Raw genomic sequence first — 27,480 nt, 5'->3', positions numbered from 1 at the left:
CCCACGACAGTACAGACAAGACTCTCAAGCTTCGTTGGGCCTCTGACACCTCAACCTTTTCCTTCGTGAATTTCTTGCCTTGCCTTCATCCCAGCTCAAAACATCTGTCACAGAGGCGCCCCACTCGATGAGGCCCCTGCTATTTTCTCTGGGTTTTGTTGTCAACACAGAAGAACATAGCGACCTCATTTATAAGCTATTTATTTGCTATCGTTTCCATCAGGGTGTGGGCGTCTCCGGGACAGGACTTTATTGATGCTTTAAACCTGCTGTTTTTTGTTGTTGTTGTTGTTGGTTTTTTTTCCCCCAGTGCGGAGCACGCCACCTAACCCACGCGGATCTGGGGACGAAAGCCTTCGGCTTCTTCGAAGCGGGCGGCAGAGGGCAGCCAGGCGCCGAGTCACAGGTGGGGCGCGCGCTCGGTGCGGGCGAGTGGGTGTGTGCGGGGTGCGCGCGGCGGGGCGGGAGCGCGGAGCCGGGAGGAGCCGCGAGCGCAGCGGAGGAGGAGGAGGAGGAGGAGGCCTAGGAGGAGGTGGCTGCGTCCCCGCGGGGCCGAGCTGCGCCCGAGGCAAGGAGCGGAGGCCGCTCCGAGCTGTCCGGGACCCGGACCCGCCGCGGGGCTCAGGGTGCACGGAGAGAGAGCTGCGGGGTTGGGTGAGTGGCCGCCGCAGGCAACGGAAGGAGCGGGAGGGCGGCCCCGCACTGGGCGGGGGAACAGGTGGCCGGACTAGGCGCTTTGTGTCCCTTCCCTCCGCTGTCCTCGCGTCTTCTGGAGGCGGAGGTGGGAGCCGGGGGACAGCAGGCACGGGGCTGGGGCGAGGCAGTGCGGGGCGTGTGGGGGTCCCCCAGCCGGGGCTTAACAAAGGGCGCGTGGTCCCAGCCCGCCGGAGGCCTCGAGATCGGGGCCGAGCCCCGGGGACCCCGATTTCTTAAGGGTTTGCCTTTTCATTCTTCTCCCCATTTCTTTCAGAGGTCTGCGGCTTGGTGCATGAGGGGCCCGCAGCGGCGCGGCGGCGGTGGGGATGGTTCGGGCCGCGGAGCCGGAGTGGCCTGGGCTCTGGTGAGGCGTGACAGTCTATCATGACTGTGTTCAGGCAGGAAAACGTGGACGACTACTACGACACCGGCGAGGAACTGGGCAGGTACCAGGAAGGGGTAGCGGAAGCGCGCGGTGTGGGTGTGTGTTGGGGGCGGGGGGCGGGGGGGCGGTAAACAGATGCTGCTTAAACCAGGCATTCCTCTAGCCCTTTTCTGAGACGTTCAGATGGTTGAGGAAACAGTGCCTTACTCGCAAAGGCCAGGGACCAGGAATAACTGCGATCCTAGGGGTGGAGAGGGAGCCTACAGTGTAATTACTGCGCACAGAGTACGGTCAGAACCCCTGGTCAAGAACAGACTTCATTGTGTGCACTAACTCCTGTTAGCCTTCGCCCTTTTGAAACAATGAGGCAGTCGCTAAGAGTCTAACTGCAACTGGAGGGACCGCCAGTGTGTGATTTCAGCAGAGTATAAGTTAATTAATGGGCATTTAAAATGCAATACTCCCCCTTGTGCTGAATTTTCAGTGCAACACCAGCCAGGATTGGTAGTAGGTGTGGAACTTGCCAGATGTTGGCCTTGGATTTTGAAACTTCTTCCAGCCAAGAATAAATGGCTTGGTAGTGGTGGCTTCGGTGTCGTTTATGGCTGCCGTCTAGATTCAGGGCGTACCAACACACTGGGAGCTGTGATTCGGGATGGAGTGTGTTAGTGTGTAGGTGTACAAAGATTTCTCTGGGAGCACTTGACGACCACTGGGTGTCTTTTTCCATTAACGCACTAAGTGTATTGATCTCTGCTTTCTGTGATCAAAAAGCCCAGGATCCATACCATTCAAAAATTACAATTTGTTTTGTGGAATTTGTGTATTGGCATTGTGACTCTAGTAGGCAAAAGGATTTATAAACATAGTTACAGTTTCTTGCACAGTGTGTATTGAACTTTGTATTTTTCCATACATACCCAACAGCCTCATACCAAGTTTTTTTTTTTCTTCATGGAAAGGAAATTAAAAGAGGAAAAAAGACCAACATCTTCTATTTCCTAATTTGATTTTGAAAGATGTCTAACTCAAACTTTAAAATTGTTCAGATAGCCTAGGGATGAAAAGATCTAAACAGTTACCACACAGAGTGCTTAAGCCCAGTGTAGCCTTGAGGCAGCTGTGATCCTGTGCTTAGGAAGACAATGCCATTATCTTAAATCATAGTGAGTGAATAAGGCAAGGTTCTGAAAGATCACATTTCATGGATGTGGTTAAGACTGAGGTTGAGAGTGTGCAGTTGAAATACTTGGCTTAACAGGAATTCAACCATTCTCCATCCTGTGGTTTACAGCAAGATGTGTGTGTGGGATTGTCTCAGGGGATTAAAAAATTAAAAAGGTAGAAAAAAAAAGATTTTGATATAATTTCTGTAAGGTTGACAAATTCTGTAAATTATCTTGCCAAAAGGGGTTGTAAAAATTAGATGATGTGATTGTTTTATGAACAAAATATACTGAGTTTGTTTCTCTTAAGATCTTTTCATGAGTTATGCATTAAGGAGGGGAGGCATCCTTGTGCTTAGCAAGTGGATTTTTGATCTTCATTGCGTGGGTGTGATGACAACGGAGGTGATTTGCTCATTTGTCACTAATGGTTTGCTTTGATTTGGTCTCTGTCTACATTTCTGTGCATGTAATTCCCTTCTCTTCTCCATGAAAGACTAATTGATAAGTTATTTATTTATTTAATAATTTATGTGGCCTAGGAATTTTGAAGAGGTACTCTGGAGAAATTGAGAGTTGGGATTTTAAAGAAAGAAAACATCCACCCACCCATTTATTGTGATAGCTGCTCTTGTTTTTGCCAAAAGATGAAACACACACGATTGGCTTTTTCTAAGCATCTTCCAAGTCCTATGGTTTTAGTCTGTCTTGGATGTTATTACTTCTGCCAAAGAAGCTTTGATGAAAGGTGCATAGATAGAAAAGGTGAGACATGCATGATGTCATCGTATGTCTCTGGAAGACTGGTAGCGGAAGGGAGGGGCTCACGGGCAGAGAAATGGAACTGGGCAGGTAGGTGGCCTGAATACAGGGTGACACTAAGCAGGTAGGTGGCCTGAATGTAGGGTGACGCTAAGCTCTGAGCTGTAAACTGCTAAGAAGAACTCTTAAGTAGACTGGCAGGCGGAGTTTAAAACTTTTATTTATGAGCCTGTGTGTCTGCTATGGAAGTCCAGGTGCCCATGGAGGGCAGAAGAGGGCATTGGCTCCTCCAGAGCCGGAGTTTCAGGCACCGAGGAGCTACCTGATGTGGGTGCTTGGCATTGAACTCATGAAGACCAGCCAGTTCTCAACCCCTGAGCCATCTCTGGGATTCTTTAGTAATCTTTAAATGCAGCTGTTCATTGCATAAGTGGGTGGAGAAAATCCTTACCCAGAAGAGAAAGGATGTGTTTTTAGGACAGTAGAACACACTGCTGTTATGTTACTTGGAAAAACTGAGCAAGTACAACTTTTGAATGTGTGTGCACGTGTCTGTGTATTGCCCACGACTGTAGATCTTCTTGTTGATTGCTGAGAACTTTCAAACTACCATGGGTTTTGCAGGAGTGACAGATGAGACCAACCACTGGACAGATAAGACCAAAACCCATCTTAGCAATTTCATGGCTTTTTGACCTTCCAGGTCATAACCAATAAGCCCAACGTGTATTTCATAGAAGTTGTGAAGGTTAAATCGTCTAAGGTGTGCCAACAGTTTGTAAGGCCTAAGAAGAAACAGAGGGTCTGTAGGACTGACCAGGTGGGGAAGTGTCTGAGATAGGCTGATGGACCCCTTAGGAATTTTTATCCTGCTCACCTGCTTCAGGAGGAGGAGCCACTATATGAAAATGGTCCTGGTGGAGACCATTTCTGTGGCTGACTGTGGTTGGCTTCTCAGATTCAGATTAATGCAGCTCTGGGCTAGAACTTTGCCCTCCAGACAGAAGCAGGAGGTTGGGGAGGCATTTTCTTCAGATGATTTTGGTACCCTTCAGTGCTAATGGGAGGTTGGTCTAGCATTTCTTGTTCTTCCTGAGAGTCTGAGCATAGTGCTCCTTTAATGGCGCACAGTGCTCTCCAAGAGGAGTTCTGATGAGAGCACCTTTCAGCTGCTGTTATGTTATGTCATTTTAATCGCCCAGTGTACCCTGGCGTCTTCTCTCATCTGGGACGGTGTACAGCTGCCTGCTGGCTTGCACACCACTAGCCCTGGTTTTACTCTTGGGCATCACAGAGCTTGACCATGAGTTTCCTGGGTACCTCCTTATCCACTGCTTTGCTGAGGGACTCTGTCACTGTCTTTTGTTTCATGGTTTGATCTTACTTGGTATTACTGAAACCTATTTTCTTAATAACTCTTTTACGATAGCTTTTCAAAGAGGTGTGTGTGTGTGTGTGTGTGTGTGTGTGTGTGTGTGTGTGCAGGTGCATGTGTATTTGTGCAGGTGCGTTTACCTGTGCACATGTGTGGAGTCCAGTGAGAGCGTCAGGTGCCTTCCTTTTCTCTGCCTATTCCTTTAAAGCAGGCTCTTTCCTTGAACCTGGGCTCACATTTCTCTCTCTCTCTCTCTCTCTCTCTCTCTCTCTCTCTCTCTCTCTCTCTCTCTTCTCTCTCTTTCCTCTCTTCCCATGCCCTACCCCTCCCCTTTGGCTTTTCAAGACAGGGTTTCTCCGTGTAGCCCTGGCTGTCCTGGTCTTGCTTTGTAGACAAGGCTGGCCTCGAACTCACAGTGATCCCCCTGCCTCTCGAGTGCTGGGATTAAAAGCATGTGCCACCACGCCTGGTGGCCACATTTTCTTATGTAGACCAGCAGTCAGCAAGCCTCAGCTATTCTCTTTCCTCCAGTGTTCTCTCCAGAGCTGGAGTAGGTGGGATGCCTGGCTGGCTGTATGAGTGCTGGGATTTGAACTCCCAGCCCCCTGACTTGCACAGCAAGCACGGCTCAGCCACTCCATGGTTTACAGAAGCCAGATAGATGACTTGTCTGCAGGGTCAGGGCCCCTGGGTTTTACATTACTGTTCATCGCGATCCTTGCAGTTTGCTTGGGAGTTCTTTTGGAGGCTGCTCTGTGGTCCAGTGTCACTGTGGTCCTTTCTCTACAGGATGTGTGGTGTGCTGAAGACACAAGGCCAATGTATCCATGAGCGAAGAAGCTCAGAGCTAGCTGGACTTAAAGTGCGGCTGCTAAAGCAGAATAGGCTTTCCTCGTTGCACTGTTTTGGACACCTACATGTATGGTCTTAGGTGAATTAGAGTCAGTGGCCCTGGATTTACGAAACATAGTCACCGCCTGATCTCGTTCATTTAATACGGCAGGCGCCACCCTGCGCAGGAATAGCCTGCCTGATTTCTCAGGTAGTGACAACCTTAGACTTTCTCATAGTGTCTTCATTCTTAGTGCTGAGTTAGATGGATGGTACCTTGTAGATGCTCAGCGAACATGTGGTGGTTGACTGAATGGGAGAAGTAGAGACACGGGCCTTCAATGAGCCGTGATAGGGATGAAGACAGACACTGATGAAGGTGTCGAAGCTGCAGCTCACGAAAGTGAAGCCTTCACATTTGCATTCTCTGCAACCCAGCAGCGAGGAGCATAGCTGCCCGAATTTCCACGAGTGAGATCAGTTTTAAGCAAAACAAATGGAGCGAAGCATTAAGTATTTCACTTGGGCTTGGACGGTGGTTAGAGGCTTATAATTCAGATTTATTACCTTCCTTCCCCATTTGGCATAAAATCCATAGGCATTTTAATTGAAAGTACGAAATAGTGGGAAGGCAGGCATGAGCCTGGTGTATGAGTGAGGGTGGTGAAGGTTTGTGTTCTGGCCCTGGGCCAGTGTGGCCAATGGCAGGGCCTGTGTGCAGCAGAGTCTGTGGCCCCGACCTTCTCGGCCTGCATGCATGCTCTTTCGCTCTGGCCTTGTGTCTTATTATCCTGCCTCTAGGAACATGACAGGTCAGTTGTGTTGACACACCTCAGGAGAACTAAGGAAACCGGGGACACTGAGGGATGCTCAGATTCATTCTAGGCTCTAAGTGCATCCAGGAGAGGGGGCGTTCATCATCTCCTGCTCCCCGGGGACATGCATCATCTCCTGCTCCATGTCCTCTGCCTCCCAGCAGTTGTCACTTCTTGAAGTCATGGACTGTTTCCCTCCAGGTCTGGTGGGGAGAGGTGGCTGAATGGGTGGAGAGGCACAATGTTCACTTCAGGGTACCACCTGAGATGCTGTGCTGGGATGGCATGGGGGAATTGGGTGCAGTGAGACAAAGTCAAGGGCCTATCGGCTGACTCAGCAGGGGAACGTGTTCTTAATTCTGAGCCGGTTGCTGAGCCAACCTAGACATGGTGTCATAGAGATGTGTTTCTGATCAAAAAGACACACACACACAAAAACCATGTCCTGACTGGGCACAGGTGGCTTCTCTTGGTATTAGGCAGCCTGAGGCCACAGGGCCTGGAGTGTAGAGGGAGCCTGGGTGTTCAGCATCCTCCCTTCTGTTCAGGGTTTAGTCACAGTAGCTTTCCTAAGACAGCTGGTTAGTACGTGACAAGAGACCATCTGAGGGCTGTGGCCCAGGCCTGAGTTATTGTCTATAATGTTTAGGCTGTGGTGGTTTCCCTTTTCCCAGAGCCAAATTGAGTTGGTATTTGAGAGCAGTATCTCAGACAGCTCAGTATGCTTGTGCACCCCAACAGACACAATGCAGAAGATGGTTGAATGTATGGGCTATCTTGGCCTTCCGGGGACAGAATACTTGATGAAAACACATACAGGGTTTTGGCTTATGGTTTTGCAAGTTTCAGCCCACCACAGCAGAGAATGTGAGCGCACGGCAACTGGTTCCGAAAGTGTGGCAGCCCTCCCTGCTCAGGTACTGGTGGATCAGGAAGCAGCCAGTCTAGGCTGCAGCTATAGGTCAGGGTGTACGCAGCTTTTTGAAGCCTCACCACTGGTGACCCACTACTTCCTTCAGTTAGGCCCCTCCTCCCTAAAGTTCCTCAGTCCCTGGGAGATGTTTCAGGTTCAGTCACAGCATCCACTTCACAGAAGCGTGCCAAAGCTGGCCCTGGGTGTAGCTGCCCTTGGTCTTCTGAATGTGAGTGTTCTCTCAGGTCTGAGGATGCTCTGAGAGGCTCACCTTCCCTTGCGTCTTGTGCTCAGCAGTGACACCAGCACACAACATAAGGTTTAGTCAAGGTAATAGTTTAGTATTTTAAAAACTTGACAAAGCTCTTAGGTTATATTTTAGTTTCTCGTACTGCAGTGTGAAGACTCTGGTCTCCCTCCTCTGGTCTGCCTCCTAAATGACCTACAGTATTTTCATTTCATGGTCATTCTAGCTCAAAACTAATGTGTGATCACTTGGGTACTTATGGGGAAGGTGGCAGTCGATTGACCTGCTGTGATTTTTCTGGGGATAACACAGAAGGGCAAAGTGCATCTTCCTCTTGGCCTCCAAGTAGGTTGCATAGCAATGTATGCCCAGTAACAAGTCTTCATGTCCCTTCCTGAATTCCTCTAAGTGGGGAGTTAGGATGAGGTGGGGGAGAGAAAGTTTTTCTGTCCTCCTACTAAAATAGTTTAAGTAAGGATATAAGTAAGAACCTTCCCTGACTTGTACCTTTCTTAGGAAAAATGGAAGGTGTGGTCCTGTAACCCTAGTGCTGGGCAGAAGTCGAGGATCTCTAGGACTGGCTTCAAGCTTAGTTCCAATTTAGTGAGAGAAACAGCCTCAAGGGAATAGGGTAGCGGCTGATGGAGCAGATGCCCAGTGTCCTTCTCTGGTCTCCACGAAAGCATAAGCAAGCACACACCCTGTGCATGCATCGCGCATACATCACCCACAGCACCTTAGGCTACTTGTACAAGATGTGAAGGAAACAAGTGAATTTTATGTTTAGACTTGTGTTTCTTCATTAACCAACTCTCTATGTATATGCAAGTCTTTTAAAATCTGAAAACAGAACAAAACCAACAACAACAAAAAGAAATCCTAAACACTTAGGGTCCTGGTCATTTTGGAGAAGGGTCACTCAAACTCTTTATTTTCACTTGCAAGAATGAACAGATGTCCATTGCTGAGGATTTCTGTCAGCAGTGTATTTTTCTACTTCTTTTTCTTTTCTCGTTTTCTCTTTCTTTCTTTCTTTCTTTCTTTCTTTCTTTCTTTCTTTCTTTCTTTCATTCAGTACTGGATGATGAGCCCTGGGTCTTGGGCTGTTCCACCGAGCCACACCCAACCCACTTTTTACTTTTGGGTTTTGGTGTATGTGTGTGCACATGTGTGCATGTTTATGTGGATGTAGGCACATGGGTGTGTGATTGTGTGTGGAGGTCATTCAGGTCATTCATTCTTAAGGAGCTGTCCACCTTGTGTTTTGAGACAGAGTCTCTCACAGGGACCTGAAACTGATGGCTGTGCTGTGTGGCTGGCGTGGGATCTAGCCACACGTCCCTCCCTCCCCAGCTCTGCTTTTATAAGTGTGTACTACCATGCCTGGCTGGGTGCTGGGGACCGAACTCTGTGTGGCCAACACTTCACTGACTGAGACAGCTCCCCAAATTCCATCTTTACTTTTTTTTTTCTTTTGAAAAGTTTAACATAGTGTCTCACCTTGTATTCCTGGCTGGCCTGGAACTCATTTGTAGACCAGGATGATCTGGTCTGCCCCTGCCTCTTGAGTGCTAGCTGGGATTAAAGGCATGCACAAAAACCCTGGCCATATCTTTTCCTTGACAGTAGAAAATTGTCTAGACTGTCTCCTATGCTTGGCCTACAGTGTGGGATTTTTTCCAGTTGAAAAAGTCGAAGGAGACTGATCAATGCCTTTCTTCTGACTCTCCTGAGGAAGGTTGACGCTTTTTGAGGTCTGTATGTTGCCCAGACGCACAGGAGGCAGGGTCTGTGCCATTTAAGTAACAGAATTAAAAAATAGGCACTGAGCTCTGCTGGGGAGAAGCGAAGCCATCAGTGTTGATGTTGGCTCGGTTCCGATAGTGTCCTCCTTTGAGAGGGTCTGTGCTGCACTGTCTTCTCCGTCGAGCTCACCGCAGCCCCTCTGTGTTTTGTTTTGAGTAGCAGGAGCGTGAGTTTATGGCAAAGGGATGGAGTTAAGCCTGCTGCTTTACAGGAGAGCCTGAGCTGCAGAGTGTGTGTGCGTCTTGTAGCAGACGGACCTCACAGATGATGGCTACGGTTAGAGATGAACTCACACGTGGTGTCACAGATGTTGCCCTAGACACCTGTGAACTAATAGGTACAAACTACAACTGAACCTCACTGGTCTGAAAATGTGAAATCTGGTGTGTTCAGGAATTCCAACGACTAGATGATGGACGCGATGCTCAAAGTGTTATTTTGGATTTTCACACGAGGAAAGATTAATTGGTGAGCTCATCAACTATTCCAAAATTTAAAACATCTGTGACATCTGGTACATTTCCAGCCTCAAGTGTCACAGCTAGGTGACACTCAACTTGTAATATCTTATTGATTCATCAATGAGATGGAAAGCACCCTTCCTCTGTACACCTGGGAAGGGATGCAGAAAGCTGTTCAGGCCAGGGAGGTGAGTCAGTTGGTAAAGTGCTTGCTGTGCAAGCATGAAGACTTGAGTTCGGATCCCCAACACCTAAGTAGGAGCTGGGTGAGCAGCGGGGGGTGTGTCTATAACTCCAGCAGTGCAGGGTCAGAAATGGCAGGATCCCTGGGGTTTGCTGGCCAGTTAGCCTAGCAGAACCAGTGAGCCTCAGGGTTAGTAAGAGGAAAGAAAGGGCCAGGAAACTTCAGGGCCAGGGGGCTCTACTAAGAAGAGAAGGGCTACAAAGGGAAACAGAGGGAGAGGGAGGGAGACGGAGGAAAAGGAGAGGATGGAAAGGGAGAAGAAATATCCTGCTGCCTTCAGCCAGGAACAACTGCTTAGTAAGAAGGGGTCTTGAACCTGTTTTGTGGCCTGGTGACACTGAGACGGTATGTCAGCATCTAAATTCATTTGTTAAAAAATGTGACATTCTTGAGATAGGGTTTCTTGTATAGCCCCGGCTGTCTAGAACTCACAGAGATCTGCCTGCCTCTGCCTCCCGAGTGCTGGGATTAAAGGTGTGTGCCACTACGGCCTGGCTTAATGTGGCATTCCTAACTTCTCTAAAGTAGATATACTTTTCCTAGCTTACATTTAACGGCCGGATACAACCCAAGGGGTTTGACGAAGGGAGACTGGATTGGTTTGCTATGGATCTTTATGCAGAGGGGAGTCTCAGATGAGGACCTGCATCCCCGACCAAGACAAACCTGCCACGGAAAGCGAGACACAGGACAGATCCGGAGGCTCCGGTTATTCCTGACACATTACTGATTTGGGATGTGAAAATGGGTGCTTGGCCAACTCAGTTCTGCCTTTGCCAAGAAAAGTCCATTAGGCTGGTGGTTGAAAGGCTGAATTGTTCAGATTGGCTGAATGGCCAGGCTCTGCCAGCTGCTGGTGATGCCCACTGCTGCTGCTGAGTGGCCTCAAGCAGCATATGGCTTGTCTAGGGACCTGCTGTTGAAAGATGCACTGCTTTAAAGAATTCTTCCTTATTTGTGGGCTCGTCTTTGGTTTATAACCATGGTTTATAACAGCCATGCTGTGCAGGGGCGAGAGTCTGCTCAGCGGTTAAAACACTGGCTGTTCTTTCAAGAGGATCTGGGTTCAGTCTCCAGCCCCCTACATGGTGGCTCGCAAACATCTAGAACTCCAGTTCCAGGGGATCTGATGTCCTCTTCTGGCTGCTGTCGTCACTGAGCCCACACCTGATGCACAGGCATACAGGCAGGCAAAACACCTAGACACAAACAAAAATACATATATATTTAAAAAGAAATTGAAATAAAGAAAGGTGGAAATATTTTTTTAGAGTCTGGTCAAGTCATTCTGATCTGAAGGATTTGATTGTTTTCTCATTTCCGCCACTAATCCATCCAGCTTCCTGCCGGAGATAGACAGGAACACTGTCGCGTTAAGGAGCATATGCAGTGTGTGTCTGTCTACATATCCCCTGTAAGGAACTGGAGTTAAGATGTGAGGGAAACGCACAAGGAGCCTGAGATTTACTAGGGACTACCACCAGACAGCTGGAGGTGGAGCAGAAGTCAACATTTTACAGCTGAGAAAACTGGGGCTCTGAAAAGGACCCAGGCTGGGTCTGAAAACCCTCATCTAGCCACCCAGTGCCTAGGAGCTGGTGAGGAGTGCAGCTCAACATCCAGAGCGATGACTTTCTCCAGGCCCAGGATTCTCTTCCTCAGACCTCAGTGTGGTCTACAGAGCCCTCTGTTGGGTGGAGCCTCCTGTGCATTGCGCTTGGCTCTACCTGGCATAGATAGGCCCCTGAGGAACCTCAACCCTGCCTGTAACACAAAGAAATGCCTGTCGACATGGCTGTCTATGGGCGCACAGTCCTTTCTCTATCCAATAGGAACCATTCAGCCACAGGAGCAAGACTCAGGAGTCTTAACTGACAGCTACAGGGGCTGAAGGCACGGGGGGTCCCGTGTCCTATAGGCAAAAAAAGAAAAGAATGTCTCTGAACCTCGGTGGAGTGTATTAAAAGAAGGATTTGAACTTGGGAGGTCCAGGGCTGGGACATATAGACTCAAGGACTGGGGCAGTTTCCTCTGCCTTGTTCTGCCTGTTCCTGAGTGCTTGTCCCCTTTGTCACTGCTCGACTGGGACTGAGAGTAAGGCCTAGAGACCTTGCCAGCTTGACTCCTTGCTACTCACCCTCCTGGATGGCAAAGCTGGGCTTACTTTCCTTGTGCACATACTGCTGTAATGGTTGTGCAGTCGCTCCTGGAAGGTCTTGGATGGAGGGGTCCAAAGGAAGGACACTAGGGTGGGTTGTTGTAGGGTATGGAGTTCATTAGAAAAGTTTCTGCAGATAGGTACCAGCATGGGCGAATCTTTGAGGAGAGTTCAGACCCCAGCACCAGAGGCTGACTGTGGCTGGGGCTCAGAAGACCGGAAATCAGGGCTCTCAGGGCAGAAATGGATGTTCTTTCCTCACACCTCTCTGAGGAGGCGGGGGTGGGGGTGAGGGTGGGGGGGGTGGGGAGGGTCACAGGACAGACCTGCAGCTGGGCTGGCTTCCTAGGCAGCAGGCAGGGAAGAGGGTGGGCAGTTGGTTGTGGGGCTCCCAGACTCCCCCCGCCCCCCCCCCCCCCAGGTGAGAGATCTTGGTCCCAGGAGGTCTGCTATTTAGAGATTGGCAGACAATGTCTCTCTAGGGTGCCTGTCAGTCAGGGCTTCTGCAGCTGTTCCAGCCTGGCCTGCCGCTGAGTTCGGATTCCACATTCTTACATTCCAGCCTTTTGTTTATATTAAAAAAGAACCGGGAACGATTTCACCAAAAAAGGAGGTAGAGGACGAGACCCAAGAGTCCATAGGTGTTAACTCAGCCGCCTTCTAAGATGGAGAGGGATGAACATGGGGGGCTGTGCCTGGCATTTGTATTTCCTATCAGGAGGATGAAATTAAGTCCAAGTAGCATGCTGGACAGTGACCTGAATCAGCATGCAGATTAGAATTAAAGTGCAAGTAATCCTAAATGGACGTTTGTGTGTGTGTGTGTGTGTGTGTGTGTGTGTGTGTGTGTGTGTGTGTGTGTGTGTGATTCAATCTCTTTCATCCAAGTTATACTGCGTAAGAAAACTCTTTTTACAAAGACAGTTATAACACCTAAATCTTAAAATAGTGGAAACATTTGATTCATTTTTATTTTAAATATTTTCAATTCTGTGTCTGTGTGTGCCTGTGTTTGAATAGGTATATGCTTGCAGATGCCCATCCCCTGGCACTGGAGTTACAGGAGACTGTGTGAAAGCAAGCATGAGTATTGGGAACTAAACCTGGGTCCTCTGCAAAAAAGGAGTGGGCACTTCATCCTAAAGGATCTCACACATGAATCTTTTCAAATATGGTAACTTGGTTTAAACAAAGTAGGGGGTCTGGGTAAATAAACAGATGTATAAAAAAGAGACTAAAATAAAGGCATGAAATCATCTTTACTTGTACCAAATCAAGAATATCACTCTTATCATTTACGTACATACTGAGCAAAATTTTAGGCATCTTTTAAACATGACAGGTTTTAAGAAGTATAAAAGTAAAACCTTTCTTTAGGCTGGAGGGAGGTCTCCTTTGAACAATGAAATCTGTCGTCTTTGCTTTCCATGAGTTTATTGTGGGGAATTCAGTTAGTGGCAGGTGTTGTGGGGGACCCACAGCCAGTGGCAGGTGTTTACTTAACTATCAATATAAAAGACTGATGACCATAGGTACAGTGAGATTTTGTGTGATGGGCTAGGTTTCTATAGACTTAAGTATTTGTCCAGCAAGGTAAGTTTTATGAGCCCTTTATAATCTACTTGGAATGTCTCAAGTGGGAATAACTGATTCTTTGTAACTGATTTTTTTCTGTCTTTCAGACATTTATTTGGCGTTTAGAGAAATACAGCCCAGGCTGTAAATGTCCTATTTAGTAAAAGTATAAACCAAGTCTCCGAGTTTCTGAGAAGGTTTTTGTCAACACCACTGAGAGCATATCACGAAAACAAAACAACAAAACCTTGACTGTTAGAAACAGAGTGCTGTGTCAATTACATCTCCGAGTGACAACTTTAAAGTGTCTCTCTCTTCTTTAAGACCAGAAACATCTGTGTTTCAGGTCTGTGTCTCTTTTCCTGTGGTCACATCTGCCCATGACCTGGCCTGGAATGGGTCTCATTCAGTATTTGACTGAGTGATTCACTGGGACAGACACAATCAGGAGGCTGGAGAATTAAGTTAGAGTAAAACAGCAGCTTCCCCACACAGTTTCCGGGAGGCCTGATAGGCCACTGGGTGAGAATCGCTGTGCTCTGGCAATTCACGAAACGTCTGGGGAATCAGGGTTGGGAGTGCGTTAGTGACAGCTCGGCTTTGACAGGAAATGTCACATCCCCGTCAAGAAGGCACCGGACACTCTATGTATGGGAGGGACATGAAGGTGTTCTCTTCTAGGTGAGAAGGTGAAAGTAATAATGAGGAATGAGTAATAATGACTAAGAAGCAAGAACAATGCATTTTGTTTAGCTATCGGGGCATCTACCAGGAGCGCCTTTTTGCAATATCCGCTCAATTGAATCCGGCAGACCTGTGCCTCTTGAGATCTTCTGTTTCAGGCCTGGCAAACTTTTTCTGTGAAGATAAATATTTGAAGAGTTCAGGGCCACATGGCTTCTGTTTCAACACTGGTTGGAGTTCAGAAGGTACACAGAGAAACCGTGTCTGGACGCCTGTGGCTGTTTCCTGATAAAGCAGGCAGGGCCATCTTCGGTCTTCAGCCTGTGTACCATAATTAGCCGACTTGATAAAACAGAGGTTTTACTGACACATTAACCCAAGAGCGCACGTAATTCAGTGTGCCAGAGTAATTAATGGTCTGAGCTAAGATTCAGAGTCGAGCCTGTTTGCTTCTTAGTGTCAGGGCCCACCCTGCTGAGCTTTCCTCCTTGCTGCTGATAAAATTCGCCCCACCCGGTTCAGTTCCTCCCAGTTTCAGAAACCCTCTGTCCCTGCAATATCAGCAGTGCCTCAGTTCCTCATGGGCCCAGGCTCTTGCCTCTCACTTAGCCAAGTACGGCTGGGGCAGCAGGGAAGCCCACTAGTGTCTCCCAACGGCTCTTCCTTGCACGGGAAGGGATGTGGATAAACTGGCCCTTTTCCACCGGCCGAACAGGCCCCGGATTCTGCCCTTGTGCTTGTGTGGAAGTTGGCTGAGAGGTCTCTGGCTCCACTGCCTTCTCTAGCTGCACTGGCTGGGTTGTGGCCAGCCCTCATTGCCTGCTGCCAGCCTCCAGGCGCAGGGTGGGTTCCCTGCAAGCCAAGGTGTGCTTCTGGAGTCTGAGGCCCTCACTAGGGCTGGCCTGTCCCTCCCTGGCTTTCCTTGCTCCAAACTGTCGTCTCCCAAAGTGGGATGTATCGCTCTGATTTTCATGACTCCTTTCAAGTTACTTTTTCTGTGGGCTTGTTGCTGTTGTACCGGCTGATTCACCGTTTTTTTTTTTTTTCAGCTAAAGCTGGATAACTCTGTACTTTCTGTCTTTCTAGCAAGTGGGATGGGGTAACCATGGGGAGCCCCACACAGTCTCATTGTTTCCTCAGCTGCCCCATACAGGGGGGAAGGGCGGGGGAGGCTTTTAAAGGTAACCTGCTCAACACTGAGGGTCTCTGGCAGGTAGGATGAAGTGTGCTTCCCGCTGGCTGACCCCTGGGGTCTGGCACTTGTTTCAGGTCTACTGAGAAAACCCTGGAAGGCACTTTATGTAGGAGTGGATTGCAGCTGGTTGCGAGGGGCTAACGTGGAAGACTGTTAAGGGGAAGGGGGGTTGCTTTGGGAAACTGGACTCTATCCCTGTGGTCCACAGGTCAGGGATGCTAAAGGGCACACTGCATCCCTCTGGCAACTCAGGGAGTGGATTAGCTAGAGCCACCAGTACATGCCGCTTTGAGGAAGTGACACCATCATCTGACTCTGTCCCACCACCCGGGACGTAACAGGAATTCTCTGCAGGGAACAGGGTGACGCCCTGTGTAGGGAAAAGGGAAGGAAAGATAGCTGGGTGGGGGAAGGGTGGGCAGAAGGGAAGAGAACCAGGAAAGGGTGTTCCCCAGTGATAGAGGGGAAAGGATGACCTGCTTGCTCTGCTGTCCTTCTCTCTGTGGGTGCGGCTGCTGGGTATCTGAGCTGTCAATTCCCTGGACTCCTCTCTGTTTCCGTACTGAGTTTGTATCTGACGTCCTGCACAGAGTTCTTTTTTGAGCATCAACATAGTGACCCCTCAAGCAAGTGTGTGCTGCTCCCACTCTGAGTGTTTGTACATGGGTACGTGTGTACTGTTATTGGACTCCCGAGGGCCAGAACCTGAGCCTCGGCAGCCCTTCTGTGCCAGCTTGAGCCACCCAGCCTCAATAAGCCAAGCGGTTAAGCAAAGAAGTCTGTTCAATGTGACGGTTTTGGGAAGAGGGACAGAGAAATCCTGTGACCCTCAGGCCCCCAGTCTTGTTGTGGGGCGGGCTTAGGTTTAAGCAGAGAAGCTGACTGGGTCAAGCTGTTGTTTCTTAGCCTGTCACCATTGTCTAATGAGAGTCTTCTTCATGGCAGCCTAACAACTTGTAAATACCATTGAGGGAGAGACTTGATCCCCTTAGCTTCAACCTTTCCACATACGAGGTTCCTGGGTGAAAATTCCATTTCTTGGGCTCCGTTGTCTCAAGAGTCTGATAGCCAAGGAGGACACAAACGTCTCTTTAGAATGTCTCTATGACTGCCTGGATGGTGGCAGTACCCACGGTCAGAGTCATAGGCCATTAGTTCTTGCAAGGAGAAAGTACTTCAGAAGTGGCAGGTTGACAGTCACCTTGGCTAATTGATACAACCAGGACATTTTGAACTGAAAGACTGAAGCCATAGCTCTTCATATTTGTTGTTTGTTTTGATTTTTTGAGACTTGATTTTCTTTTCTTTTTTAAAAAAATATTTTATTAATTTATTCATATTACATCTCAATTGTTATCCCATCCCTTGTATTCTCCCATTCCTCCCTCCCTCCCGCTTTCCCCCTACTGACCTCCCCTATGTCTGTGACTGAGGGGTACCTCCTCCCCCTGTATATGCTCATAGGGTATCAAGTCTCTTCTTGGTAGCCTGCTATCCTTCCTCTGAGTGCTATCAGGCCTCCTCATCAAGGGGACGTGGTCAAATATGGGGCACCAGAGTTCGTGTGAAAGTCAGCCCCCACTCTTTACTCAACTGTAGAGAATGTCCTGTCCATTGGCTAGATCTGGGTAGGGGTTCGAAGTTTACTTCCTGTATTGTCCTTGGCTGGTGCCATAGTTTGAGCAGGACCCCTGGGCCCAGATCCGCCCATCATAATGATCTACTTGTAGGTTTCTAGGACCCTCTGGATCCTTCTATTTCCCCATTCTCCCATGCTTTTCTCAGCTAAAGTCCCAAGAGGATGTCCTCCCCTCTGTCTCACTTTCCTGGTAAATGAAGACTTTCATGGGACATGCCCCTTGGGCTAGTGTCCAAATATAAGTGAGTATATACCATTTGACTCCTTCTGTTTCTGGGAGACCTGATTTTCACAGGCTGAAATTTCTGGTCTTCCTGTCTGTCTTAGCCTCATCAATGCTGCAATGATTCCTAGGAGTCTTAAAAGTAAGAGTGACCCAGGGCTGGAGAGATGGCTCAACGTTTAAGAGCACTGACTGCTTTTCCAAAGAACCCGGGTTCAATTCCCAGCACCCACGTCGCAGCTCACGACTGTCTGTAACCCCAAGATCTAACATCCTCACACAGACATACATGCAGGCAAAACACCAATGTATATAAAATTATTAAAAAAAAAAAAGTAGAGTGACTATGGTCAGTCTCCCCATAAGCTTTCACTGGGACTAAGCTCAGCGTGCCCGTTGTTCACTGTAATGTCCACAGAGCCGGGATAGCAGGATGGGCCTATTGTCTATGAATGCATGCACAGGCAAAGAAGATGTGACACATGCAGATGTACCAAAGTTTTCATGTGGATTGGTTCCAGGATCCCCTGCAAATAACCAAGCTCACGGACATTCAAGTCTCCCACAGTGGGAAGATATGTCACACTGAATGCACATCTTCCTGAAAATCACTGCTAGGCTATCGCTAACAGCTAATGCTATGAAAATTTGTCTTGTACTGTATTGTCTAGGAAACAGTGATCGGGGAAAAGGCCTGCACATGTTTGGTGTAGATGTGGCTGTTATAGGCTTGATTATGTAGCACATGTATGACCTGAGAGAGGCTGGATCTAAGGAGGCTGACTGTAATCACTAGACGTTCCATAGAATGTACATGCTAGCTCAGAAGTACCGGTTCTCAGCTGATCAGGCCAGCCCGCACTGTGCAATGAAGTCATTTCTGAAAACAACTTCCAAAAGCATAATCTGTTTGTACATGCTTCCCTGCTCAGAGTACCTGTGGGGACACTAGCTTGTGAGCGAGCACTCAGCTCTGTGCTGACAATGCTAGAGGGTGGTTAAGGTGGTGGGGGAATCCCTCCCTAAACACAGTGGTCTTTCTCACCATGTGACTCTCCTAACAAACACATTTAAGTTCCAGGTCCCACAGAGGAGGCAAGCCCCATCAGAATGCAATGTGCTCAACCCTGTTGTTATTGCAGAAGGGATAAGGGCTCCTTCTCCTGGCATGCATGCGCCACACAGCTGTGGCCATCCTTTCCTCAGTGGCTGGTTGCTGGATATCTTCAGGTTTAAAGATGAGTCGAGCAACATGGTGTAAGCCTGTGTGTTCTGAGATCTCACAGCCATTGGCCAGCCCTGCAGTCCTGTCAGATCACACTATTTTAATCATGTTTGAAGCTGAGGTGTCAATAAGGGAAGATCTTAGTATTGAGTGGGTTTCCTGGTACGTTTTAATGGATCCTAGGACATGTAGGAAGGTGTGTGTGGTGGGTTCTGAGAGCACAAGGTGTAATTGTGGACTGAGGCGCTCTATGGGACACGCCCCAAGATGCATCCAGGGAAAAGAGCTTTGACGCTCTGTGAGGTGAGGAGCTGGGAAAATCTGGTGCTTGGGTTTGGGAGTCCCTTGCAGGCATCCCAGGAGAAGGGAATGAAGTGTCCTCTGAGAGCCTGCAGAAGGATCTGGGAAGATGGCCAGGGGCAGCAGGGGGCCTAGCAGCCTCCAGCCCCATTCATCCCTTCTCCTCTCTTCCTCGGATAGATAATAAAAGGGCGGAAGACAGGAGGATACAACACAGGAAGAGCTGATTGGGAGAAAGCATTTACAGATAATTTTGGGGTGTGAAGGGGAGAATTCTGATATTGGTAATAATTATGTGGCTTATTTAGTTTCTTTTTGACCCTTGCTGCTGCTGGTGGTGGTTTTGTGCTTTGGTACATCAGGAAAACAGATGTCAAAGAAGCTAGGTCTGAGGGAGCAGACTTTGAAATGGAAAGGCCCACATCTGAAAAATTAAAAAAATCTCAGATTTCCTATGGTCTTAATTAACCTGTTTAGCAGCTAAAATTCATGTACATATTTCAAAATCCATCCCTTCTTCCAAATTGGCAACTTGAAATCCTTATACTTGTTAGCATTTCTGGTAAGGAGTAGCTCACCTGGGTGTGCAAACATGTATATGTAGCTGTATACATAGATGCATAGGCACACAATGTGTGTGATATACACTAGAGATAGAAGTATTTGCACAGTGGTTACATTTTATTTTAGTCACCAACCCATGGTTGGCCACTCTCTAACAATTTGTCTCCTCCTCCTCCTTTTTTTCTTCCTCCTCCTCCTCCTCTTCTTCCTGCTCCTCCTCCTCCTTCTTTTTTTATGTTTTTCAAGAAAGGGTTTCTCTGTGTAGCCCTGGCTTCACTAGAACTCTGCTCTGTAGACCAGGCTGGCCTTAAACTCACAGTTCTGCTTGGCTCTGCCTCTCGAGTGCTAGGATTAAAGGCATGCGCCACCACCATTCATGTTTCCCTAACAGTTTTTGCTGTCACATCTGAGAACTGACCACTGTCAGATTGTACCTCAGATGGAGCCGTTTCATTACACTGAGCCTGGTTGTGCCTTCAGCCCCAGCAGTGGCTCATGCTGTCCTTTTAGCTTCCATTGTCCTTTCATGACTGGCTGACTTAGTCTTGCCCAACGGTGTTCATACTCAGCAGTCAGCTCCTAAAAAGCAGCCTGCTGGCTCTTTCCAGCCACCAGCAGGCCCGGGACATCTTGAGCATCGTCTTATTCTTGCTCCTGGACTCAAGGAGGCGAGAGAGCAGCGAACAGTGGTGCAATGGAGGAGCTGGGCTCCCAAGCAGAAACCCAGAGCTGGTTGAGGGTACTTGCAGTTCCTGCCCCAGGAGGACAGGGTTGGCTGGGAAGTAAAGATCATATGATGGGAAAAGGCTGCGAGGGACTGGACTGGTCCAAAACTGGCTGGCCATGACCTTGCCATCTCAGGGACATCAGCCCTCAGGCAGTGACACATAGAGAAGAGAGGACTATCTCTTCAGTGTCTGTTTCTTCCAGCTTCATTTTTATCTCCATCTGTGGATGGGAAGGCCTGCTGTCTGCAAGGTTAGTGCTTTATGGCTGTCACCCACACTGAGCTGGAACAGCCTGTTACGAGGAATGAGGGGTTCATACACCTGTTCTCAGATAGGACCCTTACCTGTTCTGCATCTAAGGAGGCGATGCGTCCACAGAGGTTACCCTGCTCTCCGTGGCCCCCTTCCTGGGGAGCTGGCCAGGTTTACACCGCGGATATGCAAGTCAGTGAACTCATGAGTAAGTGGTTTCCTGTTCCATCCACACAATGTTCTGGTTTGCTTTCTGTTGCTGTGTGAAAGCCTCTCTCTGTCATTCCAGGTGTTTGGTCCTCCATCCTCTGACCTTCAGGACACCTGGGAAGAGTCCAAAGCTTTGAGCTTGGAGTTTGCTTTTTCTACATGGAGGCACCATAGTGTTAATGCTGTGTGGTTTGTCAGCTGATGTGGAAGAGGGTGAGAGGCACATACACAAGACCTTGAAATTCCAAGATTCTCAGAGCCTGAAGGAGCTGGGATGGGTTACCTGCCAGGACCACGTCTTCATAGCCCTCCAGGGGAGGCACACGTTTCTAGGGGACACTGTAGTAAATAAGCAAGACCTTTCCAAACTCCAAACTGTTTGGTGCACCTCCAAGGTCCACATATCCTTTATAGCTCAGAGGAGACTTTAGCAGGAAGCCATTAAAGTGGGAGAGCTCGTCCTGTGTGTGAGTGGGTTGGTGCCAGAACTTTGTGTACCTGCTTTATACTATGCCCAACACAGTGCATCACTGAAATGAGTTGAACAAATGAGTGACAGAAGAGTTAGGCTCCCAATAGAACCTGAAGTGACTCTAGACTGGAATGACCTCTGGGGGCCTGGAGGTCTTCTGACCTACATCCTTCCTGCACTGTGAACACCCCAGATGTGTCCATGGCTGCTCCTTGTAGTGTGGCTGTGTGCATGGGCAGAAAGGAGAGCTCAGTTAGCCATCCCGCTAGCCATCTCCATGTGTGAGTGTGCTGTTACTGAGATCATGTAGATAGAGCCTCTATGTTTGTTTTTTTAAGATGCCAAAGTGCAGTTTAACTAAAACAGCAGCTGTTTAAATTATTTGTTGGCCTTTGCTTTTTGCTAATTACTGCTCAATTTTCCCACAACTGTCTCTTTTAATTACATTTTATTTTATGTGTCTTATTCTCATGTATGCCTGTTCACCATGTGTGTGCCTGGTGTCCATGCAGACCAGAAAAAGTCATTGGATCCCTGGGAACTGGAGTTACAGAAGGATGTGAGCTGCCATGTGGGTGTTGGGAACCGAACCCTGGTCTTGTGCAAGAGCCACCAGGGGTCTTAACCATTGAGCCATTTCTGCAGCCCCAAGGTGTACCTTATATATAGTAGCATTCATCCTTTCTACTGTACAGTTCTGAGGTTTTTTTTTTTTTTTTTTTTTAGTATTTGTTTATTTATTATTTATACAGTATTCTGCCTGCATGTGTTCCTGCATGCTGGAAGGGGATTACCAGGATTACCAGATTTCATTATAGATGGTTATGAGCCACCATATAGTTGCTGAGAATTGGACTCAAGACCTTTTAGGAAGAACAGTCCGTGCTTTTAACCTCTGAGCCATCTCTCCAGCCCCCCAATTCTGAGTTTTAATAAATGCATAGAATCACGTAACTTGCTCCCCGCCCTGTGATCTTGACATGCAGTATTTCCCATCCAAGCTGTGTATACCTGCCATCCTCCTCCCCTTGGAGATAATTGTCAGTTTTCTGTTCTGGTAATCTGTCTCTTTCCAGAAAGATCTAGAAAGAGAATCACAGCATTTATCCTTTTTTTAGTTTGGCTGGCGTTAAGCATTTGGGCTTGTGTTTACAGTCACCTATATTCATAGGATTGCTAAATAGTATTCCGTTGTGCACAGTTTATCCACTTACAGCTGTGGGGCATGTGGGTTTTTATAGCCTATTACAATGATCGGTTGTCCATGATCAAAGCTCAGCAAATTTCAGCATTTTAAGATTTATTATCTTTAAATAGTTCTACTTCCTTTTTAGCTATATAAGTGTTATACTATGCTTGATTCATAAAGTGACCTTAATGTGTGTAGAAGAAGATTGTAGTGGATGCAGAATCAGTGCTGAGTGTTCCCGTGGCTGCCTGTGGCCCCCAGGCATCCTCTGGGGGTCTGGGTCTTGTTCTCTGAGGGTAAGCAGGGATAACTGTACTGGAATTTGGTTTCCCACTACTAGTGGATGGGATGCCTTCTAGATAATTAACCGGATGTGTTTGGTATCTCTCTTGAGGGCAAAGGTTTTTTACGTATTGTCCAGTTCTTGTAACAGTGCAGCATGTGCCCTTTATGGTGATGGTGGTGGTATCACTGTTGTGCTGCAGCATGCTGGGGGATATTTTTGCCATTATACAATCCCCAGCTGGTTTCTACTGTGCTGTCTCATGATTGACAAACCTTCTTTGGGTGTTGAGCAACTTTGGAAATGTTACACGAATATTTCTCTGAACATGCAGAGTCCAAACTAAACCATCGCTTTATGATGCTTTCTACTCCAAAGACAAGTCAGGCAACAGCAAGACTCCACAGTCCTGCTAGCTGGGGAGGCAGAGCAGGGCAGGGCCCACTGAGCATGTGCACCTTAGGTAGGAGACTGGACACTGATGAAGGGGGGCACATGGTATTGTTAGTTGTCTCTGATTTTTTAAAAAAAGATGTATTATTTATTATTATGTATACAGCGCTCTCATTGTAGATAGTTGTGAGCTACCATGTGGTTGTGGGAAAGTGAACTCAAGACCTTTGGAAGAGCAGCCAATGCTCCTAACCTGTGAGCCATTTCTCCAGGCCCTAATTGTCTCTGATTATTGTTGTCCATGGATTATGAAAATAAATTTTATTTGCACTCTCCAAAAGCTAAGTGTATGGTTTCCAATGTCAGCAAGGACGGTGTCTGTTGGCTTCCTTAGCAGATTATATCTTTCTGGTGATGTGGTATTGGTGTTCTAGTGACCACCCCCCTGCACCCCCCCCCAAAGCCCAGAGGGGTGTGGAAGGCAATCACCATTTGACCAAGACTTACATTTTTCTGGAACAAGTGTGTTGGGGTCAAATGAAGTGGGCTAGGGCCCGTGGCAGGTTTATGTCTTGTAAGTTCAGTCCTTAGCATGGTGGTGTTTTGGTGGTTAGAACCTTTGATAAATCAGGGCCAGTGACATGTAGTAAGGTCGCAGGGCTCCATCTTTATGCTGTCATGTGGGAGTGGATCAGGCCTCATGGGAAGGGATTAGTTCCAGAGAGAGGGAGGCTTATCTGACCCTTCCCTGGTCTCTTCCTTCCTGCCTTTCCCTATGAGCTCTCCCTCCCACCTGTGTTCCTGCCATGGTGCCATCCACCACTGAGATGTAACTAGAGGAAGCTCCTCACCGGAGGCAAAGCCGACAAGGGCCACCAATTTGGAGATTTCCAGTCTTCAAGTTAAAGAAATATCTTATCAGCATCTCACCTCAGGCATTTTGTAATAGTAACGGAAAGTGGGTTAGAGAGGCCCAGGGAGCTTGCTGATCTGTGGTGCTGAGTGTGTTCTCTCAGAACCTAGCCGTGATAGTCCTTGAAGCACGATGGGTTCACGATGGCTTTTGGTGCTGCTGGAAAGTTCCTGCTTCATCACCTTGCTCTGTGGGCTGGCGGAGAAGGCCGTGTTCTGCACAGGTACAGCCTGCAGCAGCTAAGCCCTAGCAAGCACAGAATAGAACTTGCTCCAGCTGAGGTGGACTCCCTTCCTGGAATTTGATATCTTTTGAATCCAGGTCTCTAAGGAGGGTGATCTGCAGATGGATCCCCAAAGCCTTTAAAAGACACTTGAGTGGATGCACATTTAGTACCGACTTCCATTAACAAGCGTCTTAAAACAGCAACCTTGTATTTTTCTTGGAGCCTTTCTAAGCACCGAGCTGTTTTTGAGCTGACACTGGGCTGGGTTATTGGGACTTCCCCCGGGGCGAGTCTTCCCAGCTCTTTATTCTTACAAGTGACATCTTAAGCGTTTACACACGGAAGCACATTAAGCCTGGAGAAAAACCTAGCCTGGGAAGCGATCTCATGGCGACGGTCTTGTCTGCAGCTGATCCTTTACTGACCAGAATGCAGAAATAGCTGATTCTCCTTGGAGGCTGCAGGCTGCTGACCTGGAAATGGAAATGGAAAACTGAGTTTCAGAAACATTTGCTATTGCACGTGTGCAGCCCACCCCATAGTATTTCAGACACATTTGATGATGAGAATTTCAAGCAGCAAGCCCGATGCTAAACTAGTTAACACATGAGCAGGGTAGTTAAGGACAGCTGACTGACCCTTGTCTCTATTTGGTCTGAGAGAAGAGACCGTTGTTACGCTAAACATGCTGATACCTTTTCCGGTAGGAGCCCTGTGCTACCGCGCACCATCTAGTCTGTCTTCCTAAGTGCTCTTCCCTTCCCTCAGGAACCCGCACCCTTAGCACTAACCTCCTTCAAGTTTGCTCAGCAGTCTCTTACTCAGAGAAGCTACCACTGACGGCTCCATCAGAAGTACTTCTTCTTCTTTGCAAAGATGGCAAAATAGGAGTAAACTGAGTCATGCACATGTCCCTTCAATGCAGGAAGCAGGCAGACGGAGCAGCTGACTCTCCCTGTCCGCACTCTCCAGCCATCCCAGCTCACGTCCCTGGAAGGGGCTTGGGTTGACTTATAGCTAGCTTTTAAGGGGGCTTTCTCTGAAGCACAGTGACCACACTAGTCTTTTTGAGGGTCAGGTAATGCACCTGCTGTTTTTGACCCATTTTTGAGATTGGAGGAGAAAGTTATTAGTATGTGGCTCCAGGCATGCCCTCTGATAACTGGTGAAAACTTCTTCCGCCCATGGTATTGTATCTTCAGGAATTCCACAGTTATTTCCTTCTAGGGCCTGGAGAGACAAAAGGGTGGAGACCTAAGGTTTCTTAGCACCCATGTAAAAACCTGAACATAGCAGCACGTGCTAATCCTAACATTAGGGAGGCCGAGACAGGAGGGTCCCTACGGCTTGCTGGCTAGCTGTTCTGTCTGAACTGGTCAAAAAACTAAGGTAGAGAGTGACTTAGAAAGACACTTACCTTTGACTCCTCATGTCTACATGCATGTACACACACATGTGAATGCACACACAGGGAAGACATACACAGAGACAAATACAAAAATTAAAAGATCAACTTTATTTCACTTCTAAACCCCACCTTCCTTGGGGATTGTGACATCTGGGGACAAATTGAGTGAAGCAATGTCTGTTTGTGTTAACTGCAGTTCCAGGGATGGGGCCTTCTGAAGAGGATGTGCAGAGCAAACCGTCCTGTGGTGGGTGGGGACAAGCCTCCTGGGAAGTCCCTATGGGGTCCTTTAGAAGATCAGCCTCTTTGGAACAAAGGTTGCCGTGAGGGCCAGACTGGTGACTCCTCCATATTCAAGCAAGGCTCCTTTCAAAGGAGGTTTTAAAGTAATTTTTTTCCCCAGGGAATGGAGCAGCTGTGAGCCAAACATTAGCATCGGGCCTTTTAAAAATAGAGGCTGATGCATTTCAGAAACGCTTACCCTCTGAACAGTCAACTGGAGGCATGGATATATCTTAAAGTATTTACCTAAGCCCCATGGGAGAGGGAGAAGGAGGAAGAGGAGGAGGGGGGAAGGGGAAGGGGAGAAGGAGGAGGAGGAGGGAGAGTTTTGCCTGAAATGTTAGTAATAATAATTAAAAAAAAAAAAAAAAGAAAAACCAAACATCTGATGCTTCTGTTATACGGTGCGGTGGCCTGAGTGCTGTCATGTCCAGTGTTGTGTGGGTCAGGGTTGGCATATTCACCAGGGCCCTTCTGAGCGTGTGTTCTGGAGAGGGGGATGGCCTTCTACTTGCCTTATTCAAAGGCGACATGGTAATTGAAAACTGGCCTGAATTTTTCCTTTTGGCTTTTCTTGTGTTTGCCTTATTAAGCATGCATTAGGTTGTGACTGGGGAACACAGAATAGAGAGAAAATAAGAGCAGTTACGGTGGAAGCCATCTGCAGGCTCTGCCTGCACGGTCGAGGGCGAGTCTGGGGCTGCAAAGGCTTTGGGTGGCATTTCAGCAGGCACACGCCTCTGTTGGGATGCTGATGGGCTAGAATAATCTCTCAGTGGGTACAGTGAGCATAAATGCAAGTTCACAGAATGTTGCAAATGCTGAGATTCAAGATACCTGATTTCATAGATGAGATCAGCTTAGAGGAAGCCCCGAGGCATCACTCAGCTTCCAGTTGTTGTAATAAAAAATCCCCAAGAGATATACCTGAAAAGGGAGAGAGGGAGACCTGATGGCACCATACTTGCATCTCAGAATTTGCCAGGCTTGGGTAGTTAAGTCTTATGTGTTGCAGGCCACTCTGGGCTACATAGCAAGACTGCCTCATAAAAACAAATGAAGGCAATATTTATTTTGGCTTACCTTCCAAATGTTTTGGTCATTTGCCTTTGGGCCTGGTTAATGCAGGTCATCATGGTAGGACGTGTGTGGTAGAGGGATTGGCTTACTTGTGGAGGTCAGGAGGAGAAAGAGAAAGGAAGAGATGGGGTCCCAGTGTCCCCGGAAGGCCATATCCCAGTGACTTGACTTCCTTTGGCCAGACTCTCCCTTCCTGTAGTTCTTACTGTCTCCCACAGTACCACCAGCTGGGGGTGAAGTCTTCTGCATGTGCCTCTGTAGGCCTTAAAGGCCAGAATCCTAGCAGCCCATTTTTAGAAAGGAGTCTTGACCAGGTGCCTTTTCGGTTGGCGTTTTTCTTCTTTTTGCAGGGTGTTACACATAATGCTGAGAGTACAAGCCTGGTGCTTGGTTGCTCCTTCCACACAGGCATTGCTTAGTGCTTGCTAAGACCTGTGTTCCTGCTCGCCAGGTTGGGACTGATGACATGCTTTATCCTCTGTCATTTTAGTAAGGATGTTGTGGTGTCACAGCGTGTCCCGTGGACAAGTTTTCACCAGCAGTCAGCCGAGAGCCAGTGATTTTAGTCAACTCTGGCTGCTCTTGCTGTGTAGCAAGACAGTGTGCAGGGAAGGGCTTTTTACATTTTTAAATGGGAAAAATATAAAGAATATTTTGTGATACAATATTTATAAGAATATTTATCTTAGTATTCAAAAATAAAGCTGTATTTGGACATAGCTGTACCATTCTCCTGTCTGTCACTGCTTTTGTTCTACAATGGCAGAGCTCCAGGGTTGT

The 27,480-nt window shown here is 47.9% G+C and overlaps 1 protein-coding gene across 4 annotated transcripts in view; it reads left to right on the top strand.

Moving 5' to 3' along the window:
• The first annotated feature begins 270 nt into the window (after positions 1-270).
• DAPK1 (death associated protein kinase 1) overlaps positions 271-27,480 on the top strand; it is a 151,603-nt gene continuing 124,393 nt past the window's right edge. The window contains exons 1-2 of one of the 4 annotated variants that reach the window (XM_084784059.1): positions 271-406; positions 971-1,142. In XM_084784059.1, coding sequence (XP_084640185.1) covers positions 1,081-1,142 — 62 coding nt within the window. In that variant the 5' untranslated portion in view covers positions 271-406; positions 971-1,080. Of the gene's footprint in view, positions 407-469; positions 655-706; positions 782-970; positions 1,143-27,480 lie in introns of those variants that run through there. The other 3 variants (XM_084784058.1, XM_084784061.1, XM_084784060.1) reach the window with 3 other exon arrangements.

Source organism: Acomys minous (genome assembly GCF_964271855.1).
Source record: "Acomys minous genome assembly, chromosome: 5".
Lineage (NCBI taxonomy): Eukaryota > Metazoa > Chordata > Mammalia > Rodentia > Muridae > Acomys > Acomys minous.
Note: the sequence above shows the minus strand (reverse complement) of the source record. Positions and strands in the feature narration are given on the sequence as shown.